We start from the raw sequence: 14,808 nt of genomic DNA on the forward strand, positions 1-14,808 counted from the left end.
TCTCCCTGCGATCTCTAATTACCCCTGCCTTGCGCTATAGCTGATTCCAACTTGCGCCTGCAAATTTCCTAACTTCATCACGCCACCTAGTTTTCTGCCGTCCTCGACTGCGCTTTCCTTCTCTTGGTATCCATCCTCTAACTCTAATGGTCCACCGGTGACAGCCTCCAAATATGACTGAATTGCAACACCACGGCGTCAGCAAGCCTTAACCGCCGCTGCCGTACAAACTCCTAGCTTAACTAGTTGGTATACGAGTCCATAATGGCGGAAAAGGGACGAAGGACGGCACGAAGAATACAAGACCAGGGAATACTTTCAACTAAAGGTTTATTGCGAGGCGTACACCGTCTATGTAGGTATTAGCCCCTGAAAAAAGGAAGGAAATATGAATAAAAGGAAGTCAGATAGATTATCACCATAGATCATGCGCGCACGCGTGAGTAAAAACCTACACATCATGTAACGGGGCCATGCATGGTTAACAAGCATGGTGTCACGCGCGCACAAGCAAACACAAACGCATATCTCACTCGATGACCGCGGAAACTCGCTGTGGAAACACTGGAGTGAGTAAGCGCGGCGGGCAGCAGCAGCGAGCGAATTGACCTTCGTCCCGCCGCTCGCATCAACGCGAACTAAGCCGCGAAAACGCAGCGCAGGGCGGAAGTACTCTGCCCCCGCAGCACATTGCTTTCAATGTACAGCCGCCCGGGCGGGAGCGCGAGGCGTACTATGCTTCCCCCCCCCCTCCTTCCTTACCCTCCCTCAGGAGCGTTGCACGCGACTGGATGACGGTGCGCTTCCTTCCCGCTTCGTTCGCTTGCGTGCGGAAGACTGAGCCGCGATTGCCGGCTCACCCTCGCTCGCTTTCACTCGCACACAGAGCATACGGCACGCGGCGACGGCTTTATCGCCCGTGGACTTCGTACAGAGCCTCACGGCGACGCCGACGGCAGAAATGCGCCTCGAGTGTCAATATAATTGCAATCGCATTAAAATACAAAAATAAAGAACGTCGTATATAAGTGGTTGTCTACTCGTATTAGATATACGCAGGGTAACGTTTATTTCAAAATCACTGATCGTTACTATTCAAAGCAAATTCGGACCTCCAATACGCGTCACGTTGAATATGCATTCGACATCGACCAGACCGTCACATGAAAACCGTTGCGGAACTGCCCATTAAAACTTCGCCGTAATAACCCGAACCTCGAGCTTCAGGTAAATTGAACGCCCCCGCGTAGCTCAACGCGGCCCCATTTCATTTCTACGTGGTGAGTATTGCTACATACGACCACTTTACTTTGCTGTTCAAAAGAATTATCGTGTTTGACGGGATTTTCGACGTCCCACGCTCCGTAATCGGCTACAAAAGAATAGTCTCTCATTTCTCGTAAAGCTTTCAGCGAATGATTATCTTGCGCTCTTGCGTTGTGCCCATGACGAAAAAACAAATAAAAAACCAACGTGGCTGACAATGCAGTATATTTATACTAAAGTAATGTTTAATTTAAAAGACTCATTAGAGAATGCACGAAGCATCAACCTACCAAACTCAGTTTCTTCAGTGCAGTCTGCAGCTTCTTGCTGTACAATTATGCATCACCTGTGAAAATTCTCGAAGCTTGCTAGTTTGAGCCTTTGCTTCTTTTTTTTTTTTTTTTTTTTCAAGAAGGAACGTAGTCTTCTTTTAACACTGACCACCGCTGCCAACTATTATTCGAGCTTTTCGTTAAACTGAGACTAAGAAGTCGCTAAATTGTTGCTAAATTTTGCGAAAATTGCCCCTAAAACTGTCGAGTTGACTTTAGATAACGAAGGCATTTTGGGACATTATCTTATAGGCTAACGTGCGCGGCGTAACGCATCCACCAAAGCCTTTCACGTTCGTTTGGCGCCCGTGCAGGAAAAGCATAAACTAACAAGTTACCAGAAGATGCAGAGGGCTCTTAACCAATACGCTTGCAAAACAACGATTGACAGGGCTAAAATTCCGCGTTCAGCTTCAAATTGTAACTACTAAAATGCCGCACGTCCTAAAAGAAACAGGGCTAACTGTATTTTCTTTGCACGATAACGTACAGCCCTCCAATTTTCTATCGTTCAGAGCTCCGTGCGAGGAGTAATAAATTCAGCGAAACGAGCTTTGTCACGTTGTTAACACCGGTGATGACTTACATGGCATTAATTTGGGTCGAACGCTTCGCTTCCGTCCCTTAATCCACCTGAAAGCTGCTTTCAGCATTTATTAGCCCGAAAGCCGCGAGAAAAAGACGCAATGCGTTTAAATTTGCATGGGCATTACGTTAAAAAGCCCAGCCACTCCATTATGCACGCATTTCTACACTTGATCCACTATATTATCCGCCTACTGCATCATTAATACAAGCATAAAATTTATTGCAACATGTTCCAGTATACAGTTTATTTGCTGCTACGCTTGCTAACGTCTACGAATCGAACGCGTATGTAGTGAAACTGCAGTCCCCCCAGCCGTTAAGACCCATTCTAACAAGTTTTGGATTGAAAAAAAAATAGTAATGATAATAACTGAATTTTTAGCGCACTTTAAAGCGTATTACCTCGGAAGTAACCGCAGCGCATGGCCTCTTTAGAGACCACCGTTGCTTCATCAACGTCACAGAGCTCAAACCCTGTACGTACAATTTCGGCCTGCCTTGAAGTAGCTTTTGAGTAATGAAGTACGTTATAGAAGGCAACTATTTAAAGCAGCTTTTAACTTCAGAGTCGCTAACAAATCACCAAACTGCTGAGTCGCTAAAAAGAATCACTGATAGCTAAACAGACAGAGAAGTCGCTAGATCGGGCGAAAAAATCGCTGCACTGTCAGTGGAGCGCATGAAAACGTAGGGCAATGAATCAATCAATCAAATCAATCAACATATCTATCTATACTGAAATCCTGTCCTCCCACTAAATTCCACACTTCTATTTATTTTTCTATCACAGTGGGTTCCCATCTCTGGTCGAGCCGTCCTGTTTTAGCATCAATTTTGTGCATTAACGGCAACAACTACACCACAAGCAAGTTCATGCATTTCGTGCACATTTGGTGTAGGGAGATAGCAACCATCGGGTGCTTAATGCGTGCGACGCTTTCCACGTGTGTGCATATATCGGCCATCATCATCATCTCAACCTATATTTCTGTCTACTGCAGGACGAAGCTCTCTCCCTGCGATCTCCAATTACCCCTGTCTTGCGCTAGCTGATTCCAACTTGCGTCCGCAAGTTTCCTAACTTCATCACCCCACCTAGTTTTCTGCCATCCTCACATGTCGCTTCCCGTCTCCTGGTATTCATTCTGTAACTCTAATGGTCCACCGGTTATCCATCCTACAAATTACAGGGCCTGCCCAGCTCCAGTTTTTCCTTTTAATGTCCTAGAATATCGGCTATCCGCGTTTGCTCTCTAAACCACACCGCTCTCTTCCCGTCTCTTAACGTTAGGCCTAACATTTTTCGTACCATCGCTCTTTATGTGGCCCTTCTGTGTGTGTATATATATATATATATATATATATATATATATATATATATATATACTGTTAAGGAAACCCCGACTAAGACGCCATGTGGCAAGGTCTGGCCTTTGTCATCATTGCTGTTCGCGTGCTTTGTTCCAGTCTAACACTGCCAGGAATGGGTAATACACATTGCCTATATGCCTAGAAAAAGAAAGCGTTCCCGTACATGATAACGAAATGGCTTAATCCGTCAGTGTACATATAGATTATACTGATGACCACGATGTCAAATGTTCACTGCGTGTGCACTGGCGCACAAACGAAGTACACGAAAGCGCTTTTAAAGTAAACGAACGTTTAAGCGAACGCATATAATAAGCTCCCTTTCGAACTAAATGGGGTGTCCGTTACAATAACCAGCGTGCGGTTAGGGGGCGCCTGGCTTTCTTTTCTGCAGGCCCCGCGTGCATCCGAAGTAAGCCAGATCGGCAAAGTGACGCCGGCGTCCCTGTTATCGTTGTAATGCTTTTCCAGCGAGCCGGCCCCTGAAATTCGGAGGCAAGAGCGAGCACGAACGAGATTGCAAAAAAAAAAAAATTAATGCGACGCGGCGCCGCATTAACCGGGAGATCTGTAAGCGCAAGATCTCGAGGCAAACGCACGCTTCGCAGCCTCTGACTAAGGGCTCATTCACACTGACGACCCACGGAGGTAACCCCACCAAGTTGGTCAAAAGGAGACCGATCGCAAATCGTCGCTGTGGTCGAAAAGCGACTGTTTTGGGCCAGTCGCTAGCTGCTAATTTTTTTCAGTCACGTCACCACAGTCGCAAACCTACTGAACCGATCAGCGGCGAAGGAGCAGGACGCCGGTACACGCCCACGGTTATTTTACGTAGAAAGAGAGAGTTTTAGCGGATCTGGTATTCCGCTAAACGCAGGCAAATCGGGCGGAATAGAGGGTGAGCGGGGGCGCAAGCGTGAGTGGGCTGCACCGGGCAGGTTACCCCCGCTGGCACCCCCGCTCAACACTTCCCCCCCCCCCTCACCCACTATTCCGCCCGACCTGCGTGGATAGCGGAATACCATGCAGATACGCTAAATCTCTCTAATGGCGGTGAGAGCAGACGTGAACGGAAAATATCGCGAGACATTTCGATGAGGCGACGGGCAGTAGGTCGCGCTTTACCGGTGTGAACGTCGGTTGCCAGCCGCGGTCGGTCGCGCGACCTCGTTGAATCGCCTGCCTGAATACGCTACAAAGTCCATGAGATGCATACATAGCTTTAACTTTGACGACTAACTTCAGATGAAGACGCGGCGACATACGCAGGATGTTTACTGTGTCGCGTTGGCGTCTGGCGATCGCCGCCGGACGCAGTTCATCGTTCGGAGTTCGCTGGACCCGTGTATATACTCCAAGCCAAAAGGCCGTCGAATTCTGGCTCAACGAGCAATTCTGGCTCAACGAGCTATCCTGCCGTTTCAACACGCCCGACAATCTCTGACGGACGGGGTCGGGAGTCTGACGAAACCTCGTCCAAATATTTTATTCGCATTGGTCGGCCTCAGTTGTGTTTCCTTCTACCTCTGACAGAGTTGCCGCGACGCCCATGCACACTAAACTGCACTCATTCTCGGTGTTAATGAAGCAGACCCTTGCGTCGCGCTATACTCTCTTATTTATTGGGAAAATCAGTTATTGGAAGCCTTCAGAATGTCGATGGCTTCATTTGCGAAAAGCAATCGCATCATTTTCCTCTTACGCTCTCTCACTCTGCATTGATTGACTGATTGATTGATTGATTGATTGATTGATTGATTGATTGATTGATTGATTGATTGATTGATTGATTGACGTCGCAGTGGAGTACTCGCCGACGCGCGCCTCCAGGGCAAGCGAGCGCATCGAGGCACTCTAGGAAGTAATCTGTGTTGCAAGTGTTCCAGGGGCAGTTATTTTGTTTGTTATACAAGTTATCGTCGGCAAATCAGCTTCGGGCACGTCTTAGCAGCTAGCGTGCAGTACCGCTCGCGCACGTCGGCAATTTATGTTCGCGCTCGCGAGCGAGCCGGCGCGACCGCGTGCGGTTCGCATCCCAACACGCGTCGTCCACGAAGGATAATTTCTCCTAGTACCTTCGTCACGTCTGATCGTGGTCGCTCTTTTATTTTTTATTTTCTTTAACCGCGCCCCGGGGCACGACATAAATCATGCGCGCGGGAAAGCTCGCCTCTCCAGGACCCGTGATCACGCCCCCGAGCGAGCCACGGCCGCGGTCCCAGCCGGTCAGTCGGCGCAGGACATGATGCTGGAATATGCGGGAACGACCGCATCTTTCACGCAATCCGGCACGTCGAGCCACGGCAGCAGAAGAGGGGAGCGATGCACGAGCGGCGGAAGCAAGCGCGCAAACCGCAACGGCAGGTATCGACCAGCAATACTTGTTGCTAGGGGGAGCTGGTGCTTCGATGCCGTGGTATGTATAGATACGACGCAGATACGGGTTACAGAGATACCAAGAAGTACACGCACATGTTTGTTTGTTGTAGGTTAGAGAGAGAGACAGAATAAATGGGAAAGGCAGGGAGGTTAAACAGAGGGGACGGTCCAGTTGGCTACCCTACACTGGGGAGAGAGGGGAGGGGGAGGTAAGGTGACGGGAGAGTAGAGTTAGAGAAAGAAATGGAGCACAGATACACAATGGCAGTCGGTTACTGTCACCGCATATTAGCACCGCACAGCACTGTAGCACTTGTAGCACTGTAAACGTGGATCAGTTCAGGGGCCTGTAGTGGACGTTTGGGGACATGGATCGGGAACATGCCGGGAACATGTATGGAGAACATGAGGGGACATGCGTGGGGACATGTATGAGGAACATGAAGGGGCCGTGTGGGGACGTGGCTGCAGGGAACAGATGATGTAAGGGAGGCGACAGAAATTTGCTACCGTGATATTTCTTTCTTCTTCTTTTTTTTATTTGATGTCAACTGGTGCTGGGTCGGTCAGCATAATCGACGGCTTCGAAAAAATCAGGCTCAGAAAACGGTCGACGACTGTCGGTCAGTTTTACTCTGAACTAGGTGCATGTAAACTGAAAGCGAAACGCAAAATCATCGGTGTCAAAACGAAAATCACGAACGGCAGCTGTCAAACATCGCTGCATTTAACGATAAAATCGACAAAAAGGTGGCAGATTACGCTGGCCCCGAGTGCCTTGGAGTTAAAGCAGCGCACTCGAAGAAAAGGGAGACACGCAGCGAAATAAGGACAGACAGAAAGCTCTGACATATGAGGCGGTTCTCGCTTTGACTAAATTATGAATAACCAAAGATAACGTCTGGGTGTGCCTGTTCTGCATGACAAGGACAAACCGCCAAACAAAACGACAAGAAAAAAAGAAAAGAAAAACGAAGCGGCCCTTCTACGCCGGAATCGAAAATCACAACCAAAAGCACACGAGATGAAAGAAACGTACATCGAACGATTTAAATTGACTTCCACGTGGAGGAAGGGCTACACATGAAAATCTCGCAGAAGGCAAGGTGATTGCCTACGAAATCAAAAAGCGAAGCCTGAATACCCATGGAATACGAGAGGAAATTAAAAGGAGGGCGAAGCTTGAATGAATGAAATATACGACGTTAGGATGTAAACATGGGCGTGTGGGTTCATAGCATATTCCGAGATGAAAGGCACGTAGGCGACGACACACATAAGGCGCCTTGTGTGTGCATATCTCTTATGTGCCTCGTCGCCTACGCGCCTTTCACCACGGAATGAATGAATGAATGAATGAATGAATGAATGAATGAATGAATGAATGAATGAATGAATGAATGAATGAATGAATGAATGACCAGTGTTTCCTCCGCCTCCACCCAATCATAACACCAGAAAGTGCAGAAAGCGCGACGCAGCAGCGGCGCGGTGGGTCTTGAAGAACGGCGTAAATATAACAAAAGCACGTGATCGATGAACGGATCGGCGCTTTCCGGGCGTATATAGGGCTATACAGAGCGCGCGTGCGCGCAGCATATCAAACCCCAAACGAAAGGCGCAGCCCGAGTTCGGTCCCAGAGATCGCAGGCCGCCGGTCCGTCCGGGGGCTAACGCACGTAACAGCAACGACAACGTGGCGCGGTAAGGCCTCGATAGTGAGTGTATGAGGGGGGGAGGAGCATCGTTAGCTGCTGCAGCAGCAGCAACACGTCGGTTCGAAGGAAACCGCGAGAGACGGCGCGCGCGCCCTGCAACAAAGACGCTGATGATGGTCGGCGATGGCCGTCGTCGTGACGAAGAAAGAAACCGTGGCAGTGGCTGGCGGTATATGGTGGGCGCGCAGGAGATGCGTGGGTGTGTGTGTGTGGCCCCTGCGTTCGATAAGGCTCGATCGGCGTCGCCCGAGAATGGAACTCCGGCTGGGAAGAGGAGGCGAAGGAGAAAGATGAAAGGGGTCGCCTTTACGATGACCTGGCGCGGTCATCGCGGACCCTACGCGGACGACCGATGACGAAGAAGACGACGACGACGGCGGGTTATATAGGAAAGATTAGGGAAGACGGCGCGCCGGCCGGCGCCAACGCCGATATCGATGACCGGAGATGAGCATCGCGGAATCGGAGAGGGCGTCGACGCGAATGCCTATAACGGTCGCAACGGCAACCAAGTCGCGTGCGTCGAAGAAGGGGGAGTGGAAAGAGGGGGCGGAGTGAAAGTGTGTCACCAGACCTCGGAGTCGATGAAAAAAAAAAAATGAGGAAAGTGAAGACTCGCCATTGGACGTCGTACGATATACTATGTAGATGCGAAGGCAGTGACGGTGCTACGATGGTTCGCGCGCGACCACACCGAAAGGGGGGAGGGGGGGGGGGGGGGGTGCTGACAGCGACGCCCTATATATCGCGTTAACCTCCGCGAGGAAAAATGGCGGAGAAAATAAATGACCGCCGACAACGCAAGAAAACCGCGAAGTACAGAACGGAAGAACATGTGTCCGATAGCTGAAAATGTCGCGGGGTCGCGATCTGATCGGTGAAACCTGCGTTGATCACTCTGCGCCGACGTTATAGCAGAGGTCCCCGACAAAAAAACACTCGCATCGACAAAAAGTAGAGTGGGCGCAGTGTATATACTATATGAGGCGCGAATAAAACGTCGATCCCGTATCGTGACCGATCCACGGCCGCGCCGAAGCATCTAGAGTGCCTACGGGCGTCGGAAGTCGTTAGACGACCAAGCGTGCCGACTGGTATACGTATAGCAACGACGGACACACGCATTTGGCGAGCGAGCTTACACCAGAAGGAAACTCGAGTTGGCGTAAGGCCGGTACGGAAGAGGAGTATGCAGCATAAAGAACCTCCCGGGAAATGACTGCCCATATATGGGAACGGGAAAAGAGGAGTATATATATATATATATATATATATATATATATATATATATATATATATATATATATCATTTGTTTCAGCGAACACTTTCAAAAATTGTTAAAGGTTGCCTGTGGCAGATAGCAAAATTCTAGTTCATGAGCTGGTCTACTCGACGGGGCGGACATTATACTCGCACAAAGATTGAAATACATAATTGGCTGATTAATAAACAATCACTAATTACGTTTTTAACCAAGTGCCTTATGGCCCGGCCCATATTGCAATTTACAAATTGTAGCCGTGGAGTTCGCAAACCGGATGCACTTGGAACGAATTCTCGCGATGCGATCTGCCAGCCTGCTGGTTAGCTCAGATGGTAGATAGAAACAGCCTCGAAAATGCGCTGGTCCCGGCTTCGAATGCCGGCCCAGGACAACTTCCTCTTCGACTATACGAAGTTCATTTCCGAGAAACCCGTATATTGGTTACCTTTGTAGCTTCGTAATAAATTCGAGTGGATGACAGCTTTTTTTTTTTCTTTTTTTTTTCCCTATCGTGAAACAAAGTAGAAACGACGCAGTATACGATCGAAGGACGGCGACAATGAGGAGGACAGGAACGGGGGGCATCTCCTAACGAGGCGGACAGGAAAATGGGCGTCGCGCCGACGTGAGCGGGGAAGAAAACCCCTCGAGGCGCGCAGATGATAACGACGCGGCGTTGGTGCCTGCCGCAATATAACGTTAATGAAGGCGACGAGACACGTAACACCGGCGTCGAGGAGAAAGCCTTGTGCGTGACTCGTGTGGCGGCGAGTGTTGCAGATGACGGCGGCAAGAACAGTCGGGAGTGACAGCAGACGACGACCACGGTGCCTCGAACGCAAAAAAAAAAAAGAAAAAAGAAAAAAAAGAAAAAAAAAGTTACGACAGATGTCGGCACACTTCCTGAGAACTACGTTATAGCGAACCGTTCTTGAATACTGAATATGCTTACAGTGCAAGGGCAAACAGGGATAGAGATAATACGCAGAAAGAAGACCAAAAACGAAAAAAAAAAAAAACATATACAGAACGACCGCTGTAACCTAATCACGCACTACGTGGAAAACTCTCTTCACTTCTGACTGACGGTGTGCAAATTGAGGCTGCCGAGATGGCGCCATGCGGAAATGTGTAAGTGTGCCATCGATTTGCCGGAACCCACAAACAGCTAGATTATATTGAACATCACAGGCGCACTTGATATGACGTGGTTTCATATGGTGTGATTAGGTGAAAATGGCGCTTCTGTACTTTTAATTTCGATGTTTTCATTGCAGTGTCCTGTATAAGTGTTTATTTGGCGAATGAAACCAGTTGGAAATCAGCGCTGTTCCGAGTTGTTTCTCGTCTTTTGTTCTTGTATAACCGTGCGCGCTTTAGGCAGATTCAGGGTGCCACACCAACGAGTGCAGACGTTCACCTTACTGTACGTTCTTGAATCGCTTCTAAATAAATACTACGCGAGGAGACAAATGATGCAAGCACAAGCTCACATGGCCTCATAAGTATGCGACGTGGAATGCCGCGATGGCCTACAGGCTTATGCTATGTTTAGCGAGAGATGAAGGAGACACTGCGCGAACAGCAGAGCCGTGCGTATACAGAGAAGTACGAAACGTAGCGATGCATGTTTAACGCCTCAACCCTTGACAAACAGGAATTAATCAGCCTCCCATAACGCCACCCAAAAGTGACCGCAAGTGTCCTGCGAATACTATTCCTGTTCTCCCTCTCTGCGTCAGAGCTGTGCGGGAGAGCCTCTGTTGCGTTGGCTTTATCGCCCGTTTTCGTGGTCGGAGGTGGGACCTTCACTACTGATACAAATGGCGCGTATTCTTGCAGCCACGTTGCGGGGTGTGCCGCAGATGTGCTGGTTAACGGCTCTGTTCAGCGCGTAATTAAGCAATAAGAGAACAAAAGCTATTCAAATATCGTAACTGCAACAACCTAGCAGTGTTGTGCTGTTAACTTACATTGACAGTCATCGTCTATGAATCGGGCACTTTTTTGTAGTTTCTTGTACGGGAGAGACTATGTGCGGCTGAGATTTGACAATTTCGAAACTATGCGCCAGTAGTACACCTTTATTTAATTAAGAACTTCGTTACAACGAAAACATTGAACACTCGCGCGAATAGAATAATACGCAATCGAGCCAACACCAATTATGAAGGCAAGAAGAAGCGTATATAGCGCTAACAGGGGGGGGGGGGGGTGTGTGTGTGTGTGTGTGTGTGTGTGTGTGTGTGTGTGTGTGTGTGTGTGGTGTGTGTGTGTGTGTGTGTGTGTGTGTGTGTGTGTGTGTGTGTGTGTGTGTGTGTGGTGTGTGTGTGTGTGTGTGTGTGTGTGTGTGTGTGTGTGTGTGGTGGTGTGTGTGTGTGTGTGTGTGTGTGTGTGTGTGTGTGTGTGTGTGTGTGGTGTGTGTGTGTGTGTGTGTGTGTGTGTGTTGTGTGTGTGTGTGTGTGTGTGTGTGTGTGTGTGTGTGTGTGTGTGTGTGTGTGTGTGTGTGTGTGTGTGTGTGTGTGTGTGGTGTGTGTGTGTGTGTGTGTGTGTGTGTGTGGTGTGTGTGTGTGTGTGTGTGTGTGTGTGTGTGTGTGTGTGTGTGTGTGTGTGTGTGTGTGTGTGTGTGTGTGTGTGTGTGTGTGGTGTGTGTGTGTGTGTGTGTGTGTGTGTGTGTGTGTGTGTGTGGTGTGTGTGTGGGTGTGTGTTGTGTGTGTGTGTGTGTGTGTGTGTGTGTGTGTGTGTGTGTGTAGGAGGGGGGGGGAGCCAGCGTTGACAACGACACGGCACCAAACAGCTAACGAGCACAGCACACACACACGCACACACACACAAGGGGGACGCGCGCACAAGCAGCGTTAGTACATGATCACGTTGAACACTGGGCAATCAAAGAAGGAACGCAAACAAACCGCCGACGCGAAAGAGCATCACGAGGCCATCCCCGGAATGTGTAAACAGAATTATAGCCCGAGAACGACTATCGAGAGGAAGACAGAAAACATAAACGTAGTAGAGTGGAGGCGGGGAAAAACTAAACGACACGCAACCTGACTACGACGGCATAGGGATGGTCGATTAAATGTTTTAATCGATTAACAATTAATCGTTCGTCGCTTTAGCGTATCATCGATTAATCGATTTCGATGCGGGGTTTTTCGTCGATTAATCGATTAATCGACTTTTTTTCCGGCGCTTTAAAAAGGCTGAAACAGTTATCTATTCACGTAAGTACCTATTTTAACGCTTGAAAGGTGGAACCAGGATAAGACATACAAGCGTATAAATTTTGATAAAGAATAATGTTTAATTTGTTAGAGGTCAACTATAATTGCCACTAGTGACTAGTGAAGGAATAAGCAATATACAGAGTGTTCATATTGACACGTGTACTTGTTTATCTTTCCCCGGTGACCGCTTTTCACCGGCTAACAAATGTTAAGGTGGTGGTCCCACTCCGGCGGCACCAGCCCCCCGTTTCGAGTACTTTTGGAGCAACCGTGGTGGCTCTTCTACTTAGGATATAAAGTTGTCGTATATGCCATAAAAAAGCCTAATTCTTGTAGATTCCAACTATTTATATTATAAAGAAATTGAATAATGTGATCTAGAAATAAATGTTCATGATCAAGCATGATATACATGGTTTTTGCGAAATGTGTCTCAGTTGTGACCATATTTAGAAGAAACTACCGCATTTACTGCATTGCGGCTTGCTCTGTAGCTTTAGGACATATTTATCTATTTCCTAGACGCAGCAAAATAATGTTGAATTTTTACTTTTTGGATAACTTGCTTTTGAAGATTGCCAAATATCGCAACTTCTGTTGTAAACAGCCCGGCCACTACATGCTCTAGAAAGCTAAATTTTGGACAATTAGAGTTCAAGGAATTTCCGTGTAGGACGCTAAATTTTATTCATGTACCTTTATTAGTTTTACACCGCACCTTCGTAGCTTTAGTACCTTCCCGCAAAAATGGGCAAAAGTAGGACCAGAATTCTAAATATTGCTTAATTTCGGTCGCATTATTAGGAAAGCCAAGAAAGGTACATAAATGAAATTTTGCATCCCAATTGGAAATTGCTTGATTTCTAATTTGTCGAAAATTTAGCTTCCTTGAGCGTTTAGTTGCCGGGATGTTACAACAGAAGTTGCGATATTTTGGCAAACTTCAAAAGCAAATTATCCAAAAAGTAAAAATTTAACATTGTTTTGCTGCGTCTAGGAAATAAATATGTCCTAAAGCTACAGAGCAAGCCGCAATGCAGTAAATGCAGTAATTTCTTCTAAATATGGTCACAACTGAGACACAGTTCGCAAAAACCATGCATCTCATGCTTGTTCTTGAACATTTATTTCTAAATCACATTAATCAATTTCTTAATATTATCTATAGTTAGAATATACAAGAATTAAGCTTTTTTATGGTATATACCACAACTTTATATCCTAAGTAGAAGAGCCACCGCGGTTGCTCCAAAGGTACTCAAAACGGGGGGCTGGTGCTGCCGGACCGCCACCTTAAATGTTATCGCTCGGCGCAGGAAGCGCCTGCATGTATCGGAATTTTCTCGAACGTTATCGATGCTTCTATCCGTTGTCAATTGTCACCGACGCTTATGTAATCTGATTGTATGAGCGACGCCAATTGTCTAGTACCTTCTGGAAGACACGCGGGTACCAGAGATTACTATGGAACCTTCGATGACTCATGTATAAAAGCCGACGCGCTTCGCCGCTGATCAGATTTCGACGATCGCCGATTGTGTTCGCCGCTATCGTTGTGCTTCGAGTGAAACTTGCTTTTGTGGGCACAGGCTCGCCCAATAAAAAGTCCGTTTCGTCATTCACAGTTTTGCGACTGTTTTCTTCATCGTAACTACTACGTGACTACTACGGAATTTTTAAAAATCGCCTGTGGCAGGTAGCATAATTCTTATCGTTGAACGGTGGACATTAGTAGCACGAGCAATCGAAAGACATATTCAACCAATTAACAAAAATTGACTATTGAACTTCTTGGTTAATTACTTTATGACACATATCGCAATTTACGAATTGTAGCCGGTGAGTTTGCAAGACGCATCTACTTGAAATGAATTTCCAGGATGACACCAGTTTCGAGATACTATTTCTCAAAGTGTTGGACGAAATACATGGACGTTACAGTTACTTTTGTGCTTCAATGCATTTGGTAAAAAATTAGGTGGAACAACAGTGCATTTTTACGGCGAGTATGATGGCGCCTATCTCCAAACTGGTGTCATTCTGGAAATTCATTGCAAGTGGATACGCCTGACAAGATCACCGGCTACAATTCGTAAATTGTTATATGTGTCGTAAAGTAATTAACTAAGAAGTTAATCAGTGATTTTTCGTTAATTAGTTGAATATGTGTTTCGATTTATCGTGCGAATTTGCACCTCATCGAATAACCCAGCTCAATGATAAAATTATGCTACCTGCCACAGGCGATTTCTAAAAATTCCGTAAAACTTAAAAATGAACACCCTGTATGTTAAACATGGCGCTTACTGAGGAGGGTGGGCATGGAGGAAGGAATAACTAGAAGAGAACATCGCAGCACGACTGACATCAAGAAGTAATGGCGCAACACGTGATCGCCACATCAGAGCGCGCGGTAGGTTTAATGCTGCCGGGTGCAGGGCAGCAGCGCAGGTGAACGGGTGCGCACTGATTTGAAACTGCTGCGAACCTAACATTATCGGCCAATACGTTGTCACTCAGGGTCACGTGTTGACCCTACTGCAAAGTAAAAAGCGAAGGAAATCGCTTGACGGTGAGTTCGCTTGCCAAGACTAGCTGCCTCACGTATGCTCTCGCCTAGTTTATTTCTTCCTCCACGGGGGCGGCCTCTCTCCGGCCC

At 47.4% G+C, this 14,808-nt stretch overlaps 1 protein-coding gene across 1 annotated transcript in view; it reads left to right on the forward strand.

Annotated features, from left to right (window-relative positions):
- Positions 1 to 5,707: 5,707 nt before the first annotated feature.
- The window catches only part of LOC119465858 (WASH complex subunit 5-like), a 27,372-nt gene continuing 18,271 nt past the window's right edge, over positions 5,708 to 14,808 (forward strand). The window contains exon 1 of the mRNA XM_037726337.2: positions 5,708 to 5,782. Coding sequence (XP_037582265.2) covers positions 5,708 to 5,782 — 75 coding nt within the window. The remainder of the gene's footprint in view (positions 5,783 to 14,808) is intronic.

Source organism: Dermacentor silvarum, chromosome 10, assembly GCF_013339745.2.
Source record: "Dermacentor silvarum isolate Dsil-2018 chromosome 10, BIME_Dsil_1.4, whole genome shotgun sequence".
In the NCBI taxonomy this organism is placed as follows: domain Eukaryota; kingdom Metazoa; phylum Arthropoda; class Arachnida; order Ixodida; family Ixodidae; genus Dermacentor; species Dermacentor silvarum.